General features: G+C 35.1%; 1 protein-coding gene across 1 annotated transcript; it reads right to left on the bottom strand.

The window, feature by feature from the left end:
• Positions 1-5441: 5441 nt before the first annotated feature.
• Positions 5442-18368, bottom strand: LOC131737889 (uncharacterized). Its single transcript, XM_059029672.1, has 5 exons — positions 18293-18368; positions 16482-16604; positions 8205-8552; positions 6909-7037; positions 5442-5887 (listed from the first exon to the last, which is right to left on the bottom strand). The coding sequence occupies exons 1-5, from the start codon at positions 18366-18368 to the stop codon at positions 5784-5786; spliced, it is 780 nt and encodes a 259-aa protein (XP_058885655.1). The 3' UTR covers positions 5442-5783.
• Between the last annotated feature and the right edge of the window lie 1031 nt (positions 18369-19399).

The raw sequence follows: 19399 nt of genomic DNA, 5'->3' as shown, positions 1-19399 counted from the left end.
GGCATATCTGTAAATCTAGTATAACTGTATTAGAATCTTAGTTCTTTTTGTGCAAGTTTTTTTCCACAAAGAAACTGAAGGTGCTTTGTTATGTGTAATGTGATTTCATATTGAAGCACAGGCATGTGTTCTTTGTTTGGTTATTTACTACATTTTGTATGTGTTCAGTTTCTATGTGCAATATCATATTATTTTTTAAACTTTATATTTGTGATTGTTTTAAAGGCATTTAACATTTTGTTTTAAACAAATATATATATATATATATATATATATATATATATATATATATATATATATATATATATATATATATATATATATATATATAAAATCTTAGCACTTCAAAACAAAGTTTATACAATAAAGAATGTTTAAGGTTATATTTTAAGTTCACCACATTTATGTAAGACGGTTACAGGGTTTTTTGCAACTGAAGGTGTTAATTGAAGATTAGCTCATTTAAATAATCATATAGATTAGTTCTGATCAGTTTACTGTATAAAATGAGGGATTCAAGCCCATGTCCAAGAACACTAGAATGGTAACGGATGGAGCATTGCTGCCATAACAAGATCACCATCCAGACTGTTTCAATGCAATGCTGAGCACAAACCCCTGAATATTGTTTAATAATAGCAATTATTACATTTAACATTACCCAGGATAGAATATTCTCTTGAAGGTCTGGCTGCTATTGGATATTCTTTGTATTGAAAGATGTCTGAGACAACAGTAGGGACAAGATCCACAGACAGGGAATTGAACTTTAGTTTGACTGCACTTTAGTTTAGGGATCCATTTATAAAACATTTATGAATATGTTATTAAATATTGTGATCATTATTAACAAGGAACAGACGCTTACAGCAACATCCACATGACACATTACTAGTATAAAGGTTCATGCTATAAAGTAATTACAAAATGCTCAATTTGAATTTTTCAAGTCATTTAGTGCCTGCTGTAACTCTCTAACTTCAGTATCTTGTCCTGGCTGCATTTACTGCTGTTGTCCACACTTTATTTTCTATTTTTATAATAATATTTTGAGCCAAATGGCCTCCTCTCATTCTTAAATTAAATGTCATTATGTCTTTTTTAAGAGAAATGATAATATACAGTATATGGCATGCATTGACTGTGATAAGTGCAGATAAGACATATTTCAGTTTTTACTCCCATCCCAAGAAATAAACCATTTTAATAAACCTTTGAGTTTACCTTTAATCAACAGTGTAGTTCCATTCCCAAAAAACACTTGATTGTCTTTCAGTGCTGCGCAGTAATAAACAGCCATATCCGACGATTCCGTCTTTAGAATTGTGAGGTTAAAACTGCTCTGAATATTTTGCATTTTGAAACGTGATTTATTATCAAATTCTTCATAAAATGTAGGCTCTGATTGTTCAGAAACTTTCCGTAGGCCTATAGACCTAGGAGGTTGTCCAATGACTTGCTTGAACCAAACCAAAGCATGGTGCTGAGTACGCGATGTAGAGCACTGCAGGGTCACAGGCTCTCCAAGCTGGGATGTCACTGAGAGACGGGGCTGGACAATGAGCTGTGCTGGAATCTCATCTGTAAATTACAAAACATCACTGTGAGGGTCTTCAGGCAATTAGCACACAAGCTTCCCATCTGAATATCAAGCTATCCCAGGTATCTGTTTAAAATACCATCAGGTTCAGTTCATTAAAAAGGGTCTGATATACAGCAGACTCTCGCTAATCCAGAAAATGTTATAATATTGAAATAATGAAATATTAGCTGCAGAAAACAAGCTTCATAAAATGTATGTATCAAAAACATAAAACAATGAGTAGACAAGATATTTCCAGCATGGCACAGACTGTGATCAGGAGAGATTAAATCACTAATCTAAACAAGGTCCAGTCCTAGTATGTTCGGATTAGCGAGTTAGCGGGAGCTGTTTTAATCATTAATAATACATGCACAGGGATGAGACCCCTTTAATGTTTCACATATTTTATTTTGTACAATTGGATGTCATTGCAGATTCAGATTCCTACTATTTGTATGCAAATTACAAGCAAAAAATAAGTGCAAGATACAACTTTACTAAAGTGCTGGCTGCTGTTTTTGTGTTTGACCATTTGCTTTAATTACAAATTAAATATTTCTGTATGTAAATAAATGTATATCATATTAAAATGGTTTTCTGTAGCAGTTTCCTACTTAATGTAGTTTACTGATTACATCAATAAATAAACAGGTTCACACTTACATGCGATGCAGAACAATACATTAAGCAAGAAGAGTCTGTTCATTTTAGCAGCTCCTCTGATCTGATGACTGCTTTTCTGTTGAGTGACCAAAAGATGAAACGGAATGCAGTATGTGACTTGAAAAATGTACCTCTCAGCAACGCAACAGGCAGATCATCTTATGTGATTGGGTGACTGAATCAGGAAAACCATGCCCTGTTTAGAACATTTCAAAGTATCTATTATAAAGAACAGCTCTATAGCTTGCATATACTGTAGGGCAACAGCCATCGGTGCCTTTAGCTGGGGCTTATAGGTGCAGGTCTGAGAGCCATTCAATGCATTAAGCAATTACTATTGATTATTGTATTGATTGATTGATTTAAAAAAGTGAATCAGGCTGTTAGTTTAAACAGAGTGCATAGTATCTCAATATTTTTTTTTTCTGAAAGAGATTAAAAGCCAACATAACACTTCTTCAAAAGTGTCTTGCTACAAACTGACTAGAATATGTATTGGCTATCTGAGGAAATCTTTTTTTTTCTTTTTCATTTCCATGAAAATAAAGGGTATTCTAAAGCTTGTTGTAGTCTGTCCAAGTGGCATCTATACTCAGAAACAAATAAGAGAATGCAGTTGAAGATAAATAATTGTTTATTTTAGTTTTTGTTTGGCTATAACATTTATTACAGTTGTATTGTTCTAATGCTGCATGTATACCATCCTTTTAAAGAGCTTCCAGACATTTTAAATGATCAGAGAAACCTGAGCTATCATAACGCTGTTGACCCATGGTGACGTTTTTAACATGGTTTTAGGTCTGGCTGAATTTACTGTGAGAGAGTACAAGGCAGAGTTGTCGATACAGTATTTCTGTGTGGTGGCGGACACACTTCTATACTGCCTCTGTTTATATTTGTTTATATCATGTGTGTGCTTGGTACACATTAAGAGATAGAAGTTTTTTCTAGAAGCTTTTTTACCTATCCAGACAGGTTGTCTGTCAATAGTGTCACAATTTTTTATCACACCCAATGAACAATGATCAGCAGTCATCAGTCAACATCACCTTGTATTTGGAATGAGGTAGTTAGACATGTTCATGTAGTTTATTTTAAGCCACCCAGACAATTACTCTCAAATGTGTGGCAGCAGTGTGGAGTTGTGGTCAGGGCTCTGGACTCTTGACCGGAGGGTCATGGGTTCAATCCCCAGTGGAGGACACTGCTGTTGTACCCTTGAGCAAGGAACTTTACCTAGATTGCTCCAGTAAAAACCCAGCTGTATAAATGGGTAATTGTATGTAAAAATAATGTGATATCTTGTAACAATTGTAAGTTGCCCTGGATAAGGGCGTCTGCTTAGAAATAAATAATAATAATAATGTGTGAGGATTCAGAGTTCGGGTTCATGCACACACCTGTTATCCTTGTCTCCTTCAGGTTTTTTTTTTATTTGCTTGATTTGTTTAAAAATATACACAGATTGTAACAGGCAAGACCTATTGGGAGGTAACTGTCATTGAGTTGTTTTAAAACCACTTTTATCTCTGTCTCCTAGCCTGACCTTTCTTCTTTGATGAAAAACTCAATATAAACTTCATGTGAACAGATGCAAATTTCCTAATAGTAAATCAGAAGATTGCTCGTGTAAAAGTGGAGCATTCAAATCATTATAATAGTTTCAGCACCATCAGAAAGTATTACAAGTGATACTAAGAGCAGTTAAAAGTAAAACTTTGTTATGAAAATAAACTTTGTTTCAATGATCAAAGTCTCTGCACTGGCAATGGAAGCAGGTCCAGGTATAAAACACTACTGACAATTTTACAAGAACCAGTCAGAACATCTGACAACACAGGACTTTCAGAAATCATTGGTGCTCAAGAAATAATAATAAAAAATTAAAGCAATATTTCTCACAAGGTGGATAGTGTCTCGTTTTGGTAAATGATTCTTCTTTTTTGTTGGAAAGACCTTTTGAAGCATTGATACTTTATGGTTCATATTTCATATAGAATTTTGTATTGGTCAATGGATCTTTCTATATTGTTTTCAATATAAATCAGTTACAGGACTGCAATGTGTGTTTCTAATGTTGTATTTATACCACCTTGTTAATCTCCTCCATACCATTAAAAGAGAGGCCTGAGCCATCACAGTGATGATGCAAAAGGAGACAGAGATGGAGACGTGGGTTTGGGTCAGGCTGAATTTACTGTGTGAAAGTATAAAGGACTAGCAGTGCTGTCTATATTTATGTGTATACTGTCTCCACTTAAATGTTTATATATATATATATATATATATATATATATATATATATATATATATATATATATATAGGTACACATTAAATATAAGGTTTTCCTAGTGGTTTATTCCAGTTGTGCTGTTCTAATGCTGCATGTATACCACCCTTTTAAAGAGCTTCCTGCCATTTGAAATGACCAGGGAGACTGGAGCTGTCATCTGTGTGTAGTACAAGTTCAAAGCAGAGTTGTCTATGAAGTATTTATGTGTGGTGGTTGATAGACTTGCATAAAACCTCTACTTACTGTAGATATTTAAATCATGTTGTGTGCTTCGTACGCATTAAGAAATAGAAGCTTTTCCTAGAAGCTGTTTACCTAAGATAGGTCTAGTTACTAATCAATGTGATTCAGGCAAGTTGTCTGTAAACAGGATCACAATTGTAGTTTCTTGGAGCACAGCCTATAAGCTATGCTCTTAATGGGTTGGACAGGGTATCCAGCCTAACCCTTTGATCCTTCTGGTCTGGTAGTTCTTGTAATCAAGGAGGCACCAACGGGCATTGTTGGAGCTTGTTGTAGTCTGGCAAAGTGGCCTCTGTACTCCAGATATTTGCAAGACAACACTCTAGCTGAGCTTCACTTTACTGGCTGAAATGAAACCATGTGGCCTACCACACAGGAAATGAGTCGATGACAGGAAGAAACAGTGTGTCAAGACTGTAGAAGCTGGACTGCAGTCAGAGCTGTCTAATTTAAAGAGGTCCTGCAGTACTGTGTGAAGAACTATAGTTTTAACAGCTTTTATCAGCTCACCTTTTCATTTCTGACTTCCTATGCCCTGCGTTTAGCAGCATTTTAAATTAAATAACATAAAAAACAATGAACAAACAAATGGTTTATTGCAAGAATGCATCATGATTTATTGTGCATTTATTGAACTGAAGGTACAATTGTGGTTACAGACATAGTTCTTATCTGCTTAGGAAAAACAAAATACAATGTTCATAATTGTGAAGCAGTTTAAACAGATTGCTTTGCAAAGCAGGGAGAATTAGCCATATTTACTATGATGAAAAGACTGCAGCTCAGTGGAATAACTCCACAGTAATGAAATCCTTCATATTTGTCCTTGTTCATTTGTTTGCTTCAGTTTCTGGTCTGTAAATTCAGGACATCTGGACAATTCCTACCAAAAAAACTAAAATATCTATAAGCATTGAATAAGCTTCTTTATTGGTGAAAATGTTCCTTTTTGGGGGCTTCAGGCCAGAATCTCATCTTTCCTCATACTTACTTCTTGGTTATTTTCTTCTTAAGAACATTATAATTATTGGGATTGCAATGACAAGACATCCACTCCGTGCAAATGAGAGAATCACAAGTATGTGCATGTTCTGGTTATAATCTGAAATGTAAATGAGAAGTATATTAAATGTTAATGCAGCAGGAACATTGGCTTTGGGTAAAGAGAATGTTCTGCATTGCGATTGGATCATTCACAAGAGAACCCCAAGCCGAACATGGAAAGATTTCGGGGTTCTAAAAATATAAATGAACCCCAAGCTGATGGGGTCATATTGTATTACTATTTATAGACATACTAAACAACACTTTTATGTGTCTCTCCCGGGCTAGTTTTAAGTGCTCTAGAGCGCAATATTTTTTACGGATGTTTTTAATCTCAGAAGCCATTGTTTTAGTAAGGAATTTGTATATGTTTTTTTTTTACTTAACAAAGTTAAAGTGTGTTGAATACAACGCCTGGAAGTTAGCTCATTCCTAGTTCCTGATTACCGCACATGCACAAACACCATTAATCACAGAACTACGGATAGCAATTTAAGCCAGTAGAATGAAACATACGATCGTTATTATTATTACAATAATTAGAAATATATAGTGTAATTCGTTATTTCAAAATTTAATTGTCAACATTTTTTTCTAGATGACATTATAAATAGTTGCAAATTAATACTGACCCGCACCCAACCCGACCCAAAGCTTACTCAAATTTATCTGACTCAAAACCCGGCCGACCCGCCCATCACTAATAATAATAATATATATATATATGTTAAAGCTTAAAAATAATAAACATTTATTTTTAAACCTAGTGTCAATTAACAATGGCACATGTGTTTAAAGTTTAGCAGATTGTATTTAAGTTAAAGAGTTAAACATTTTGTTTGGTGTGTGATGTGAGTATTGTATTTTGCAAGGTGTTTGATACATTTGAAATGTACACTTCATTTTGCAGCTGTAAGCAAGATTTGAAAATTGTGTGTGACACATCTGAAATGCTTTTCCCGGAGAATGGAATCATGGTTTCTAATCTTTCTGCATTGATTGTTTAATGTTTATTTGTATATTTTATTAGCAGTGGGGTTTTATGACATGGCAGTGTGCAAGAAAATACAAAAGCTCACCCGTTTTGGCCTCCTTGGTCCCATTTCCAATAATGTCCTCCCCACATGTCGCCACTGCACAACAGTTAGTCTGCACTGATTCAGAGATATTCGGAGGCTGATTCTGATAGGAACCTCTGGATTCAATACCTAAACACACCAAGGAAGGTACCCAGGAATATATATTTTTAAATCTCAAAAAAATAAATTGCTAATATCCTTAAGGAATAGAAAGAAGACAAGCGTTGAATTAACCACAAGGCACAGGTGTCGTTGTCCATCCATCAACAGTCCAAAGCACCTTTGACCACTGTTCCCATAGTCCAATTTCTGTGTTCTTGTGCATATTATAGCCTTTTAGTTTTGTTCCCCTTTCTTAAGAGAGGTATTCTTACTGCAACAGATCCTTTAAGTTCTGATTTCAAGAGTGACCTTTGTACTTTTGATGGATGGACAATGACACCTGTGCCTTCTGCCAGTTCTGTTGTCAATTCAATGATTGTCTTCTTTCTGTTCCTTAAGGATATTATGTTCAAATTTTCCTCACCCTTGTCCTGGGTTTGTCAATTACAGATGATGTTTCTCTGTGCTTGCTGATTATGCTTCAGATACCACACCTTGAAAATCGAGTGATGCGAGCTATTTCACTCAGTGTTTTTCCTTCTTTATAAAATTCAAGGCTGTTATGATATTAGAAAACACTAGTGGAGGATTAGAGTAAATTGTTGTTGCTCATAATGCATCAGAGTAGAAAAGTGCAACATGTCTAAGATTTTCGTATAGCAGTATATATATATATATATATATATATATATATATATATATATATAATTTAAAAGAAAAAAAACCTTAGGACTTCAAATCAAAGTTTATACGATAAAGAATGTTTAAATATATCTACTTAAGATAACCATTTTCATGTAGGGTTTTTTGCTGCTGATAAAGGGGTTAATTGAAGATTAGCTGATCTGAATAATTATAAAGATGAATTTTGATCAGTTTACTAGAATGGTAACTGATGGAGCATTGCTGGCCACAACAAGATCACCAACCAGACTGTTTCAATACAATGCATTTGCTGCTGTTGTCCACACTCTTTTCTCTAAGGTCTTTTTATAATCATATTTTTAGCTAAATGCCTCTCCTCTCATTCTTAAATTAAATGTTTGTATGTATTTTCTTGAGATAAATTATAATAAACATGGCATGCATTGACTGTGAGAAGTTCAGATAAAACACATTTCAGTTTTTACTCCCATCCCAAGAAACATTTTAAAGGAACATTCAAAATATATTTTAATTAACCTTTGAGTTTACCTTTAAGCAACAGTACAGTCCCTGTCCCAAAAAGCACACGACTGCCTTCCAGTGCTGCGCAGTAATAAACAGCCATATCCGATGATTCCGTATTTAGAATTGTGAGGTTAAAACTGCTCTCAATGTTTTGCATTTTGAAACGGGATTTATCATTAAATTCATCCAAAAAGATAGGCTTTGATTGTCCATCATATTTTACTATATACACAGGAGGCTGTCCAGTGACTTCCTTGAACCAAGCCAAAGTAATTTGACGAGTGTGCAATACAGGGCACTCCAGGGTCACAGACTCTCCAAGCTGGACTGTCACTGATAAACTATGGACAATGTGCTGTGGTGGAATCTCATCTGTGAATTACAAAACATGACTGTGAGGGTCTTCAGGCACATAAGCTTCCCATCTGAATATCAAGCTATCCCAGGTATCTGTTTAAAATACCATCAGGTTCAGTTCATTAAAAAGGTTCTGATATACAGCAGACTCTCGCTAATCCAGAACGTGCTATAATATTGAAAGAAAGTAATATTAGCTGCAAAAAACAAACTTCATAAAATAAACTGTAAGTATCAAAAACATAAACCAATGACTAGACAGGGTATTTCCAGGATGGCACAGATTGTGATCAAGACTAATCAAATCACTAATCTAAACAAGGTCCAGTCCTAGTATGTTCGGATTAGCGAGTTAGCGGGAGCTGTTTTAATCATTAATAATACAAGAACAGGGATGAGACCCTTTTATTGTTTCACATATTTTATTTAGTAGAATTGGATGTCAGTGCAGATTCAGATTCTGTCTATGTTTATGCAAATTACAAGCAAAAAATAAATGCAAGACAAAACTTTACTAAAGTGCTGGCTGCTGTTTTTGTGTCTGACCATTTGCTTAAGTTACAAATTAAATATTTCTGCATGAAAATAAACGTATATAATATTAAAATGGTTTTCTGTAGCAGTTTTCTACTTGATGTAGTTTACTGATTAAATGAGTAAATAAACAGGTTCACACTTACATGCGATGCAGAACAATACATTAAGCAAGAAGAGTCTGTTCATTTTAGCAGCTCCTCTGATCTGATGACTGCTTTTCTGTTGAGTGACCAAAAGATGAAACAGAATGCAGTATGTAACTTGAAAAATGTACCTCTCAGCAACGCAATAGGCAGGTCATCTTATGTGATTGGGTGTACTGAATCAGGAAAACCATGCCCTGTTTACAAAATTTTAAAGTACTGTATCTATTAAAAAGAAAACATCTATAACCTGCATATTTTAGCCTGCCTGCCTTTTAGAACTTAGCTGGGGGTTCTGTGTGCAGGTCTCACAACCATTCAATGCATTAAGCAATTACTATTGGTCATTGTATTTATTTATTTATTGTATTTATTTATTTTAAAACGTAAATCAGGCTGTAAGTTTAAACAGAGTGCATGAATAAAAGGGTTTGATTCTTCAAAATGGTTTTGCTATAGACTGACTATAATGTGTATTGGCTATCTGAGAATTTTTTTTTTTTTAATTATCAAAGTCTCTGCACTGGCAATGGAAGCAGGTCCAGGTACAGAACACTTTTGGCAATTTTACAAGAACCAGTAAGAGCATCTGATAAAACAGGACTTTCATAAATCATTGGTGCTTAAGAAAAAATAAAAGAAAGTGATACTTCTCCCAAGGGGGTTAGTGTCTCATATTGGTAAACAATTCTTCTTTTTTGTTGGAAAGACCTTTTGAAGCATTGGTACTTCATGGTTCATATTTCATACTGAATTTTGTATTGGTCAATGGATCTTTCTATTGTTTTCAATAGAAATCAGTTACAGGACTGCAATGTGTGGTTCTAATGTTGAATTTATACCACCTTTTTAATCTCCTCCATACCATTAAAAAACAGAGAGGCTGAGCCATCACAGTGATGATGCAAAAGACATGGATGGAGACGTGGGTTTGGGTGAGGCTGAATTTACTGTGTGAAAGTACAAAGGACTGGCAGTGCTGCCTATATTTATGTGGGGTGGTGTTAGGGTGTGGGGGGGTTAGGGTTAGGTTTATAGTTAGAGTGAGGGGGGTTAGGGTTAGGTTTAGAGTTAGGGTGAGGGGGGTTAGGGTTAGGTTTAGAGTTAGGGTGAGGGGGTTAGGGTTAGGTTTAGAGTTAGGGTGAGGGGGTTAGGGTTAGGTTTAGAGTTAGGGTGAGGGGGTTAGGGTTAGGTTTAGAGTTAGGGTGAGGGGGTTAGGGTTAGGTTTAGAGTTAGGGTGAGGGGGGTTAGGGTTAGGTTTATAGTTAGGGTGAGGGGGGGTTGGGGTTAGGTTTATAGTTAGGGTGAGTGGGTTAGGGTTAGGTTTAGAGTTAGGGTGAGGGGGTTAGGGTTAGGTTTAGAGTTAGGGTGAGGGGGGTTAGGGTTAGGTTTATAGTTTTGTTTTGTGTTAGGGATATGGTTATATCATAAAAAAGATTGTCATTATGTGTAAGTAAGTAAGTGTGTACTTACTAAATGACTACTGTATAAATACACCGTAATTCGAGACAATTATGGTAACAGTCTTTGAATGGTGGCTAATATGTAAATCAGTACATGTCTTAAAATTATTCAAGCAGGGAATCATTAAAATAAATATATAAAAGAATCATTGAGTAAAATAAATAGCGTGTATACACTCATACCAGGCTAGCATTGTGTTTGTGTGTTTGTACTGTATGAGGTGTAACTTTATTTTAACCACATACAATTGGAAAAACACTTTTTATTTTCTCACGTCTTCTATTGAAAGTAGGTGTGAACTAATAGCCTGCTGTCTATATGGGTGTATTGCTGCATATCACATGTCTTAATGCTAACTGATGATTGGTAAGGCATGTGGAAAATGACTGCAGGCCAACCGGATATCAGTATATGTTTATACAAAAAATAAAAAAAAGGTTTTATTTGAAGCATGCGGTTTGATCTTCTACTGTGAAAACAAGCCAGACTGCAGTGAATGTGTGTGTTCAGAACTGGACAATATCGGTTTAAAAAAAAATAAAAATAAACACGAATAATTCCACAGCAGCAGCGGTATATTTAGGCGAGTGGCACACTTTTGAAGCATGTAGAATTGAGAAGAAAGAGTGCTTTGTCTGCACAAGCCTTACATTTCAGAGCTGCACAACACACTCTACAACTACTCAGCACAGAGCTCCCCTTATAAGGAGCTCTTTATACTACAGAACCAGTTCTCAGCAGCATGGGCATGGCTGGGGTGAGCACTGTATTGTATTATACCGGTATGTAGCCCTCCTACACACAGACACTGGCAAATAATGCCATTTAATTCATATTACATTAAAAATGAGTTGCATACATCGTATAATTTTAAATGTATTTATTGGAGCCCTCATTTAAAATACAGACAGATGTGTTGAGAATGTATTCTGGAGAGATGTATTAGAATGTGTAACCAGTTTATGACACTGGCTGACAGACAAAAGACCATAGACACCTTACCTATTGATATTCTGACCCCTCTGACTGGACTAATAATGTTTGAAAAGCATATGCAAATATAATGATCACTTATGACTGTCTTCACAGACCCCGATTAGCACAAATCCTGGTCTACCTTACCTACAATAACATTAGGCAGTGCATGATTACTGACTATCAGCATATTTGAAACTAGCCCTTAATGATAAAAATCCATACAACCAAACTGCAGTTAAACCATATTAAACAAAACACCTACTGAAAAAAAAAAAATGACAGATATTGTGTCAAAGTCGACTGATTTACACGAATCACATGCTTCCCATGCAGTTGCAAGTATATATAAAACATGATCATTGATATGGAGCCAAATTAAACAATGTTCTAACAATATGAAATATGGAATGCAATACACACAATGGAAATAGAACAAAAAAAGGCATTCATTTAATAACAGTATCTATTGAATGTGTTGCATGTAAATGTTCAACGTTTAAGACCTCTAACCCAGCCTGACTTTGATGAACAAACATTTAAACAGCTGAACACAGGCAGTTTCCTGAGAGCAAATGAGATGGCAGTACAGTATTGTTGAGCTATCTGTGCATGGAGGTCTATACAAATGAAATGGCAGTACAGTATTGTTGAGCTATCTGTGCATGGAGGTCTATTCAAATGAGATGGCAGTACAGTATTGTTGAGCTATCTGTGCACTGGAGGTCTATTCAAATGAGATGCCAGTACAGTATTGTTGAGCTATCTGTGCATGGAGGTCTATTCAAATGAGATGCCAGTACAGTATTGTTGAGCTATCTGTGCACTGGAGGTCTATTCAAATGAGATGCCAGTACAGTATTGTTGAGCTATCTGTGCATGGAGGTCTATTCAAATGAGATGCCAGTACAGTATTGTTGAGCTATCTGTGCGTGGAGGTCTACTCAAATGATACAAACTGCAGCAATTTTAAATACTCCAGCTCCCAATTGAAGATATTGAGCAAATGCTGTTATTTTGTGCAGGACAGTGCTTTTAACTGTAAATTCCTACACTGTCCCCATTGTTTAATCAACCCAATATAACAAACAATATACCTACAGTTTATCTTCATAGATAAAACACAGAGCATATGAAATGCTTTAACCCTGGAATGGCATTATAACTGCAGCTTGAGTGTTAAAGTAGCCTGTGTTTGGAAACAGTGTGGACAGAATTGTTATTCCCGCTGCTGCACTCGCACTTCAGCGTACACACTTTCTTTATTCATGGCTATCTTCTTTTTTCCAGGTTTATTTCTTCTCTGATTGAAATCCAACGCAGCATAATCCAGCATTTGCTGATTCTGCAAAAGAGGCCATTATGGAACTGTTGTATTTGACACTGTTTTGTACTATTATTAATGTTTTTTTTTTTTAATGGATTGTCAATACTTTTTTTATTACCAAGATGAATAAATGTACCTGATCATTTGCTGAGTCAGCATTTGTGTGGTCTTCTACGGTCTGATCTGTTAAGCATGTACGAGAGAGAGAGAGAGAGAGAGAAAGAGAGAGAGAGAGAGAGAGAGAGAGAGAGAGATTCTTTCATGTATTAGTTTTTGTATTGAGCCTCTTATTAATGTTGAAGTAATGATTATCATCCCATTTCAGTTCAGAATCCTCATCATGATCTTATCACAATGTTCACTTGCACATGGAAACAAGTAAAAGTGCAGATTATCAGGAGGTTTTCCTGAGGCTTAGTGTTTGTTATGAGCTCCCAGCTATGAGCAATAAGAATAAAAGAATGAATCCAGTCTGTGTCCCTATTATTGGAAGTAAACCAAGTTTCTGTTTGTAAACAGCCCTGCACTTCACTGTCAGTATGTTAGCTTAAAAGCTCCACACGGAGATATTAAATGCTGGCTACACACGTAATGGAATATAACTTTAAATACACTTGAATCAGCTCACCTGAGAAGTTCTTACATTTCCCTTCCTTGATGCGCAGGCACACAAGCACAGTCATTGAAATCAGCAGCACAATGTTTGTCCCAGCCAACACAATGACAGGAAGACGAAAAAGAGACTCATCTCCTGCTGGTTAGAGATAACATTCATAACATCAATAATATATATTTATTACATATTCTTGCATTTCACTATATACAACAGTAACAGCAGCCCTTTTAATTTTACCTAATTCTTTTTCTGTAACTTTGTATATTACGAAGAAATGTGTGCCTCAAGCACAATGCATATGTTAGGACCCCAAGCCTAAATATGACCCCATCAGGATCGGGTTGAGCCCATCGGCTTGGGGTTATTTACATTTTTAGAACCCCGAAATCTTTTCGTGGTCAGCTTGGGGTTGTTTTGTGAATGCCTGCATCGTGATGCAGAAAATTCACTTTATCTAAGGTTGCTCTGATGAAGAATATCCAATGCCAGAAGATACGACCATCCTTTGATGTCAAAGTGAGATTGCTTTGAATTACAGATCTGAGTTTGAATTATTCGTGGGGAAGCCCCAAATGTGTTAAACTAGATTACTTTAGAAAAAAAAAAAAAAAAAAACGTTAATGCAGTAATAAATACATTGCATGCTTATGCTTTTAAATACAATTATCAAACCATCCGTTTTATTTATTTATTTACATTTCAAAAGTACAAAAACAGATCTTCTTTAGATTGGCTTCTGGTAAAGTGAATTTTCTACATTGCGATGGGAGCATTCACAAGACCACCCTGAACATGAAAAGATTTTGGGGTTTTAAAAATATAAATTAAGTAATATATATATATATATATATATATATATATATATATATATATATATATATATATATATATATATATATATATACAATTACTACATACATCTAAATTAAATTTGTTTTATTACTGATGCTATTATTATTATTATTATTATTATTATTATTATTATTATTATTATTATTATTGTTATTATCCTTAATTGTAAATAAAATCGTTTAAAATGTATTTATTTATGTATTTATTTAACCAGGCAATGTACCTATTGAGACCATCACCAAAATCTACTAGGAACAATAATTTAGAAATTACAAATACAAACAACACATAAAATCTGCGGTTCAAGCTTGATCAGCAGCACACAGAGATCAGAAAACCGAATAAATAGGATATCTATTATTAAATGTGATTGTGGACTGAAATAAATTAGTTTTTTTAAATAAAATTATAAGTATGTAGCTATAGTAAGCACTTCTAGGAAAAGAATTGTTCATTGTGCAGAGAACATAAAATAAACGTTGTCATCATATCCAAAAACTGCAAACTAACAAGAAAAATTGGTCAGCTTTACATACTACTGTCTGTAGCAGAAGAGCTGCTAGTGTATTTTGAAAAGTGAAGGCATGTTCAGCACGCAGCAGACTAGATGTACTCGTGTATGATACTGGAACTCACTTTGACAGTAGACAAGTAAGCGTCTTTCTGTCCAGTGAGCCGTCAGAACATAAAAAAAACACGAAAAAACTCTAATTCATTTTTTGTGCTTTGCTCCGTTACACGGTTCAGTGACTAACTTTCTATTTAAACACCAATGTGACCTATAGGCTTTTTCCTGAAATTGTTGTCTTAAAAAGGGGGGTCGATTTATACACCGGTGTGACTTACACACCGGTTTTTACAGTATATATATACTGATGCACAAAAGAAAAGCAACACTCAGGTCTAATGGATTTAATTAAATATTTTAAACATAGATATCAAACAAAGTCACAGAAAATGTGAACAAAAATACAGCTCAAAGAATCATGATAAGTTTTCAGTATGAAATGTGACACACTGTCAAAATGAAAACATTACAAAGTTAGTGTTGGGTATGACCTGATCCGGATTGGCTTGCAGGAATGGAAAAACTGTTGCCTCAAGGACTTTCTCAATGTATCACTGAGTAGTAAGGTTGCCCTCAATCTACACAAAAGGCGTTCTTGTGTTAAAGGAGATTCCTCCCCACATTATCACACTTCCACTGCCCCATCAGTTGGCTTCAACAATGCAATAGACAGCATAACAGTCCTGGGCTGGTGTGGTGACCCTCTGCCTTCAAGGACAAGGCCTGCCCCTCACAGAGCCAGTTTCCTGTTTTTTCTGGACAGTCTGCTGATTGTTGAAGCAGAGCATCTTATCCTCCGGGCAACTTCTCTCACAGACAGACTGCCTTCAATCATGCCGATAGCAACCAGGCGATCTTCATTACTCAAGCGGGGCATGGTCATATCTTTCGCTGTTCTCACGTTAATTAAAATCATGTCTTTTCGAATGGCTATTTATGCAGATTTTTAATCAACTCATTTTGGCAATTTTAACGCAAGTCAAATAACAAACACTGAGCACCTGGTGTTTTTATGAAATCACATGACTTGAGCTCAGAACTTTGTTATCCTAAGGAACAATACTACTCAAACAATCAACAAACCTATCTGTGCACTATTTAAAATGTAAATAACATTATGTATTTGCCCAATAATTTTTAAACCTAGTGTCAATTAACAATGACACATGTGTTTAAAGTTTAGCAGATTGTATTTAAGTTAAAGAGTTAAACATTTTGTTTGATGTGTGATGTGAGTATTGTATTTTGCAAGGTGTTTAACACATTTGAAATGTACACTTCATTTTGCAGTTGCATGCAGCAAGATTTGAAAATGCTGTAGACACATCTGAAATGCTTTTCCTGGAGAATTAAATTATACCTATGTTTCTAATCTTTCTGCATTGATTTGTTAATGTTTATTTTTTTTATTAGCAATGTTTTATTTTTGTATGTCAGTGTGCAAGATAAAACAAAAGCTCACCCGTACTGTCCTCCTTGGTTCCATTTCCATTGCTGATCTCCCCACATGTCACCTCTGCACAATAGTAAGACTGCAGCGATTCAGAGATACGTGGCTGAATAATCCTTCCTCTGGATTCAATACCTAAACACAGCAAGGAAGGTGTTCAAGAATATTTATTTTTACTTATTAACATTTTAGTCAGTCTTTATGAGACCCATGGCCCACATACACAAACCATTCAACCCATTTGTTAATTCAAATAAATAACGACTATCTTCATAAAAACAAAGATAATTAAATAAATGTTTGGATCTTCTGAATCATCACAATTGGGCTTGATAAATACCTATAAAAAATATTTTTCACCACAAAATTTAATTCTATGTGGAAGGCAAGCCCAGTGTGTATTAAGTAAGGGTGTATTGAGGAGGCTGTGTGGTCCAGTGGTTAAAGAAAAGGGCTTGTAACCAGGGGGTCCCCGGTTCAAATCCCACCTCAGCCACTGACTCATTGTGTGACCCTGAGCAAGGCACTTAACCTCCTTGTGCTCCGTCTTTTGGGTGAGACGATAGCAACCAGGCGATCACGCTGTTTACTTTATAATGATCCTTATAAGAAAATGATACAATAATACCAGTATGGATTGTTCACAAGTTACATTTCTATGATTTGTTTCATGATCTTGTGCAGTCAGTTTTGAACATGGAAAGGTTATTCACCTGTGACATGTATGAAGCATGGAGGTCTAATATTATTGTACGCTTGCTGTAAACATGTACTGTAATTGTCTTTTGTAGTTAATACTAAACAATACAACAATAAAAAGCTATAATATTCAATACTCTATTGGGGCATATCTGTAAATCTAGTATAACTGTATTAAGAATCTTAGTTCTTTTTGTGCAAGTTTTATATAAAATCTTAGCACTTCAAAACAAAGTTTATACAATAAAGAATGTTTAAGGTTATATTTTAAGTTCACCACATTTATGTAAGACGGTTACAGGGTTTTTTGCCACTGATGAAGGTGTTGATTGAAGATTAGCTGATTTAAATAATCATACAGATTAATTCCAATCAGTTTACTGTATAAAATGATGGATTCAAGCCCATGTCCAAGAACACTAGAATGGTAATGGATGGAGCATTGCTGCCACAACAAGATCACCATCCAGACTGTTTCAATGCAATGCTGAGCACAAACCCCTGAATAGTGTTTAATAACAGCAATTATTACATTTAACATTACCCAGGATAGAATATTCTCTTGAAGGTCTGGCTGCTATTGGATATTCTTTGTATTGAAAGATGTCTGAGACAACAGTAGGGACAAGATCAACAGACGGGGAATTAAACTTTAGTTTGACTGCACTTTAGTTTTTAGGGATCCATTTATAAAACATTTATAAATGTGTTATTAAATATTGTGATCATTATTAACAAGGAACAGAAGCTTACAGCAACATCCTCATGACATATTACTAGTATAAATTTTCATGTTATAAAGTAATTACAAAATGCTCAATATGAATTTCTTCAAGTCATTTAGGAACTGTTGTAACTCAGTAGCTTTATTATCTTGTCCTGGCTATATTTACTGCTGTTGTCCACACTTTTTTCTATGAGGACCCTTTATAATAATATTTAGGGCCAAATGGCCTTCTCTCATTCTTAAGTTAAATGTTCTTATGTGTTTTTCTTAAGAGAATGATACTATACATGGCATGCATTGACTGTGAGAAGTGCAGATACAAATATTTCCGTTTTTACTCTCATCCCATGAAAAACATTTTAAAGGAACATCTATTTTAATTAACCTTTGAGTTTACCTTTAAGCAACAGTGCAGTTCCATTCCCAAAAAGCAGATGACTGTCTTTCAGTGCTCCGCAGTAATAAACAGCCATATCCGATGATTCCACCTTTAATATTGTGAGGTTCAAACTGCTGCCATTGTTTTGCAGTTGGAAACGTGATTTATTATCAAATTCTTCATAAAACGTAGCATCTGCTTGCCCATCATCTTTTAGTAGACACACGGGAGGCTGTCCAATGACTTGCTTGAACCAAGCCTGAGTGGTGTGACGAGTGTTAAATACAGAGCACTCCAGGGTCACAGGCTTTCCAAGCTGGGCTGTCACTGATAGATGTGGCTGGACAATGCGCTGTGCTGGAATCTCATCTGTAAATTACAAAACATCACTGTGAGGGTCTTCAGTCAATTAGCACACAAGCTTCCCATCTAAATATCAAGCTATCCCAGGTATATGTTTAAAATACCATCAGGTTCAGTTCTTTAAAAAGGTTCTGATATACAGCAGACTCTCGCTAATCCAGAACATGCTATAATATTGAAAGAAAGTAATATTAGCTGTAAAAAACAAACTTCATAAAATAAACTGTAAGTATCAAAAACATAAAACAATGAGTAGACAAGGTCAGGACAGATCAAATCACTAATCTAAACAAGGTCCAATCCTAATATTTTCGGATTAGCGAGTTAGCGGGAGCTGTTTTAATTATTAATAATAAAAGCACAGGAATGAGACCCCTTTAATGTTTAATTGTATTTTGTACAATTGGATGTCAGTGCAGATTGAGATTCCTTTTAATTTTATGCAGATTACAAGCAAAAAATAAATGCAAGACAAAACTTTACTAAAGTTCTGGCTGCTGCTTTTGTGTCTGACCATTTGCTTCAGTTGCAAATTAAATATTTCTGAAGGAAAATAAATGTATATCATATTAAAATGGTTTTCTGTAGCAGTTTTCTACTTGATGTAGGTTACTGATTACATTAATAAATAAACAGGTTCACACTTACATGCGATGCAGAACAATACATTAAGCAAGAAGAGTCTGTTCATTTTAGCAGCTCCTCTGATCTGATGACTGCTTTTCTATTGAGTGATCAAAAGATGAAATGGAATGCAGTATG

This window comes from Acipenser ruthenus, chromosome 8 (assembly GCF_902713425.1).
Source record: "Acipenser ruthenus chromosome 8, fAciRut3.2 maternal haplotype, whole genome shotgun sequence".
Classification (NCBI taxonomy): domain Eukaryota; kingdom Metazoa; phylum Chordata; class Actinopteri; order Acipenseriformes; family Acipenseridae; genus Acipenser; species Acipenser ruthenus.
Note: the sequence above shows the minus strand (reverse complement) of the source record. Positions and strands in the feature narration are given on the sequence as shown.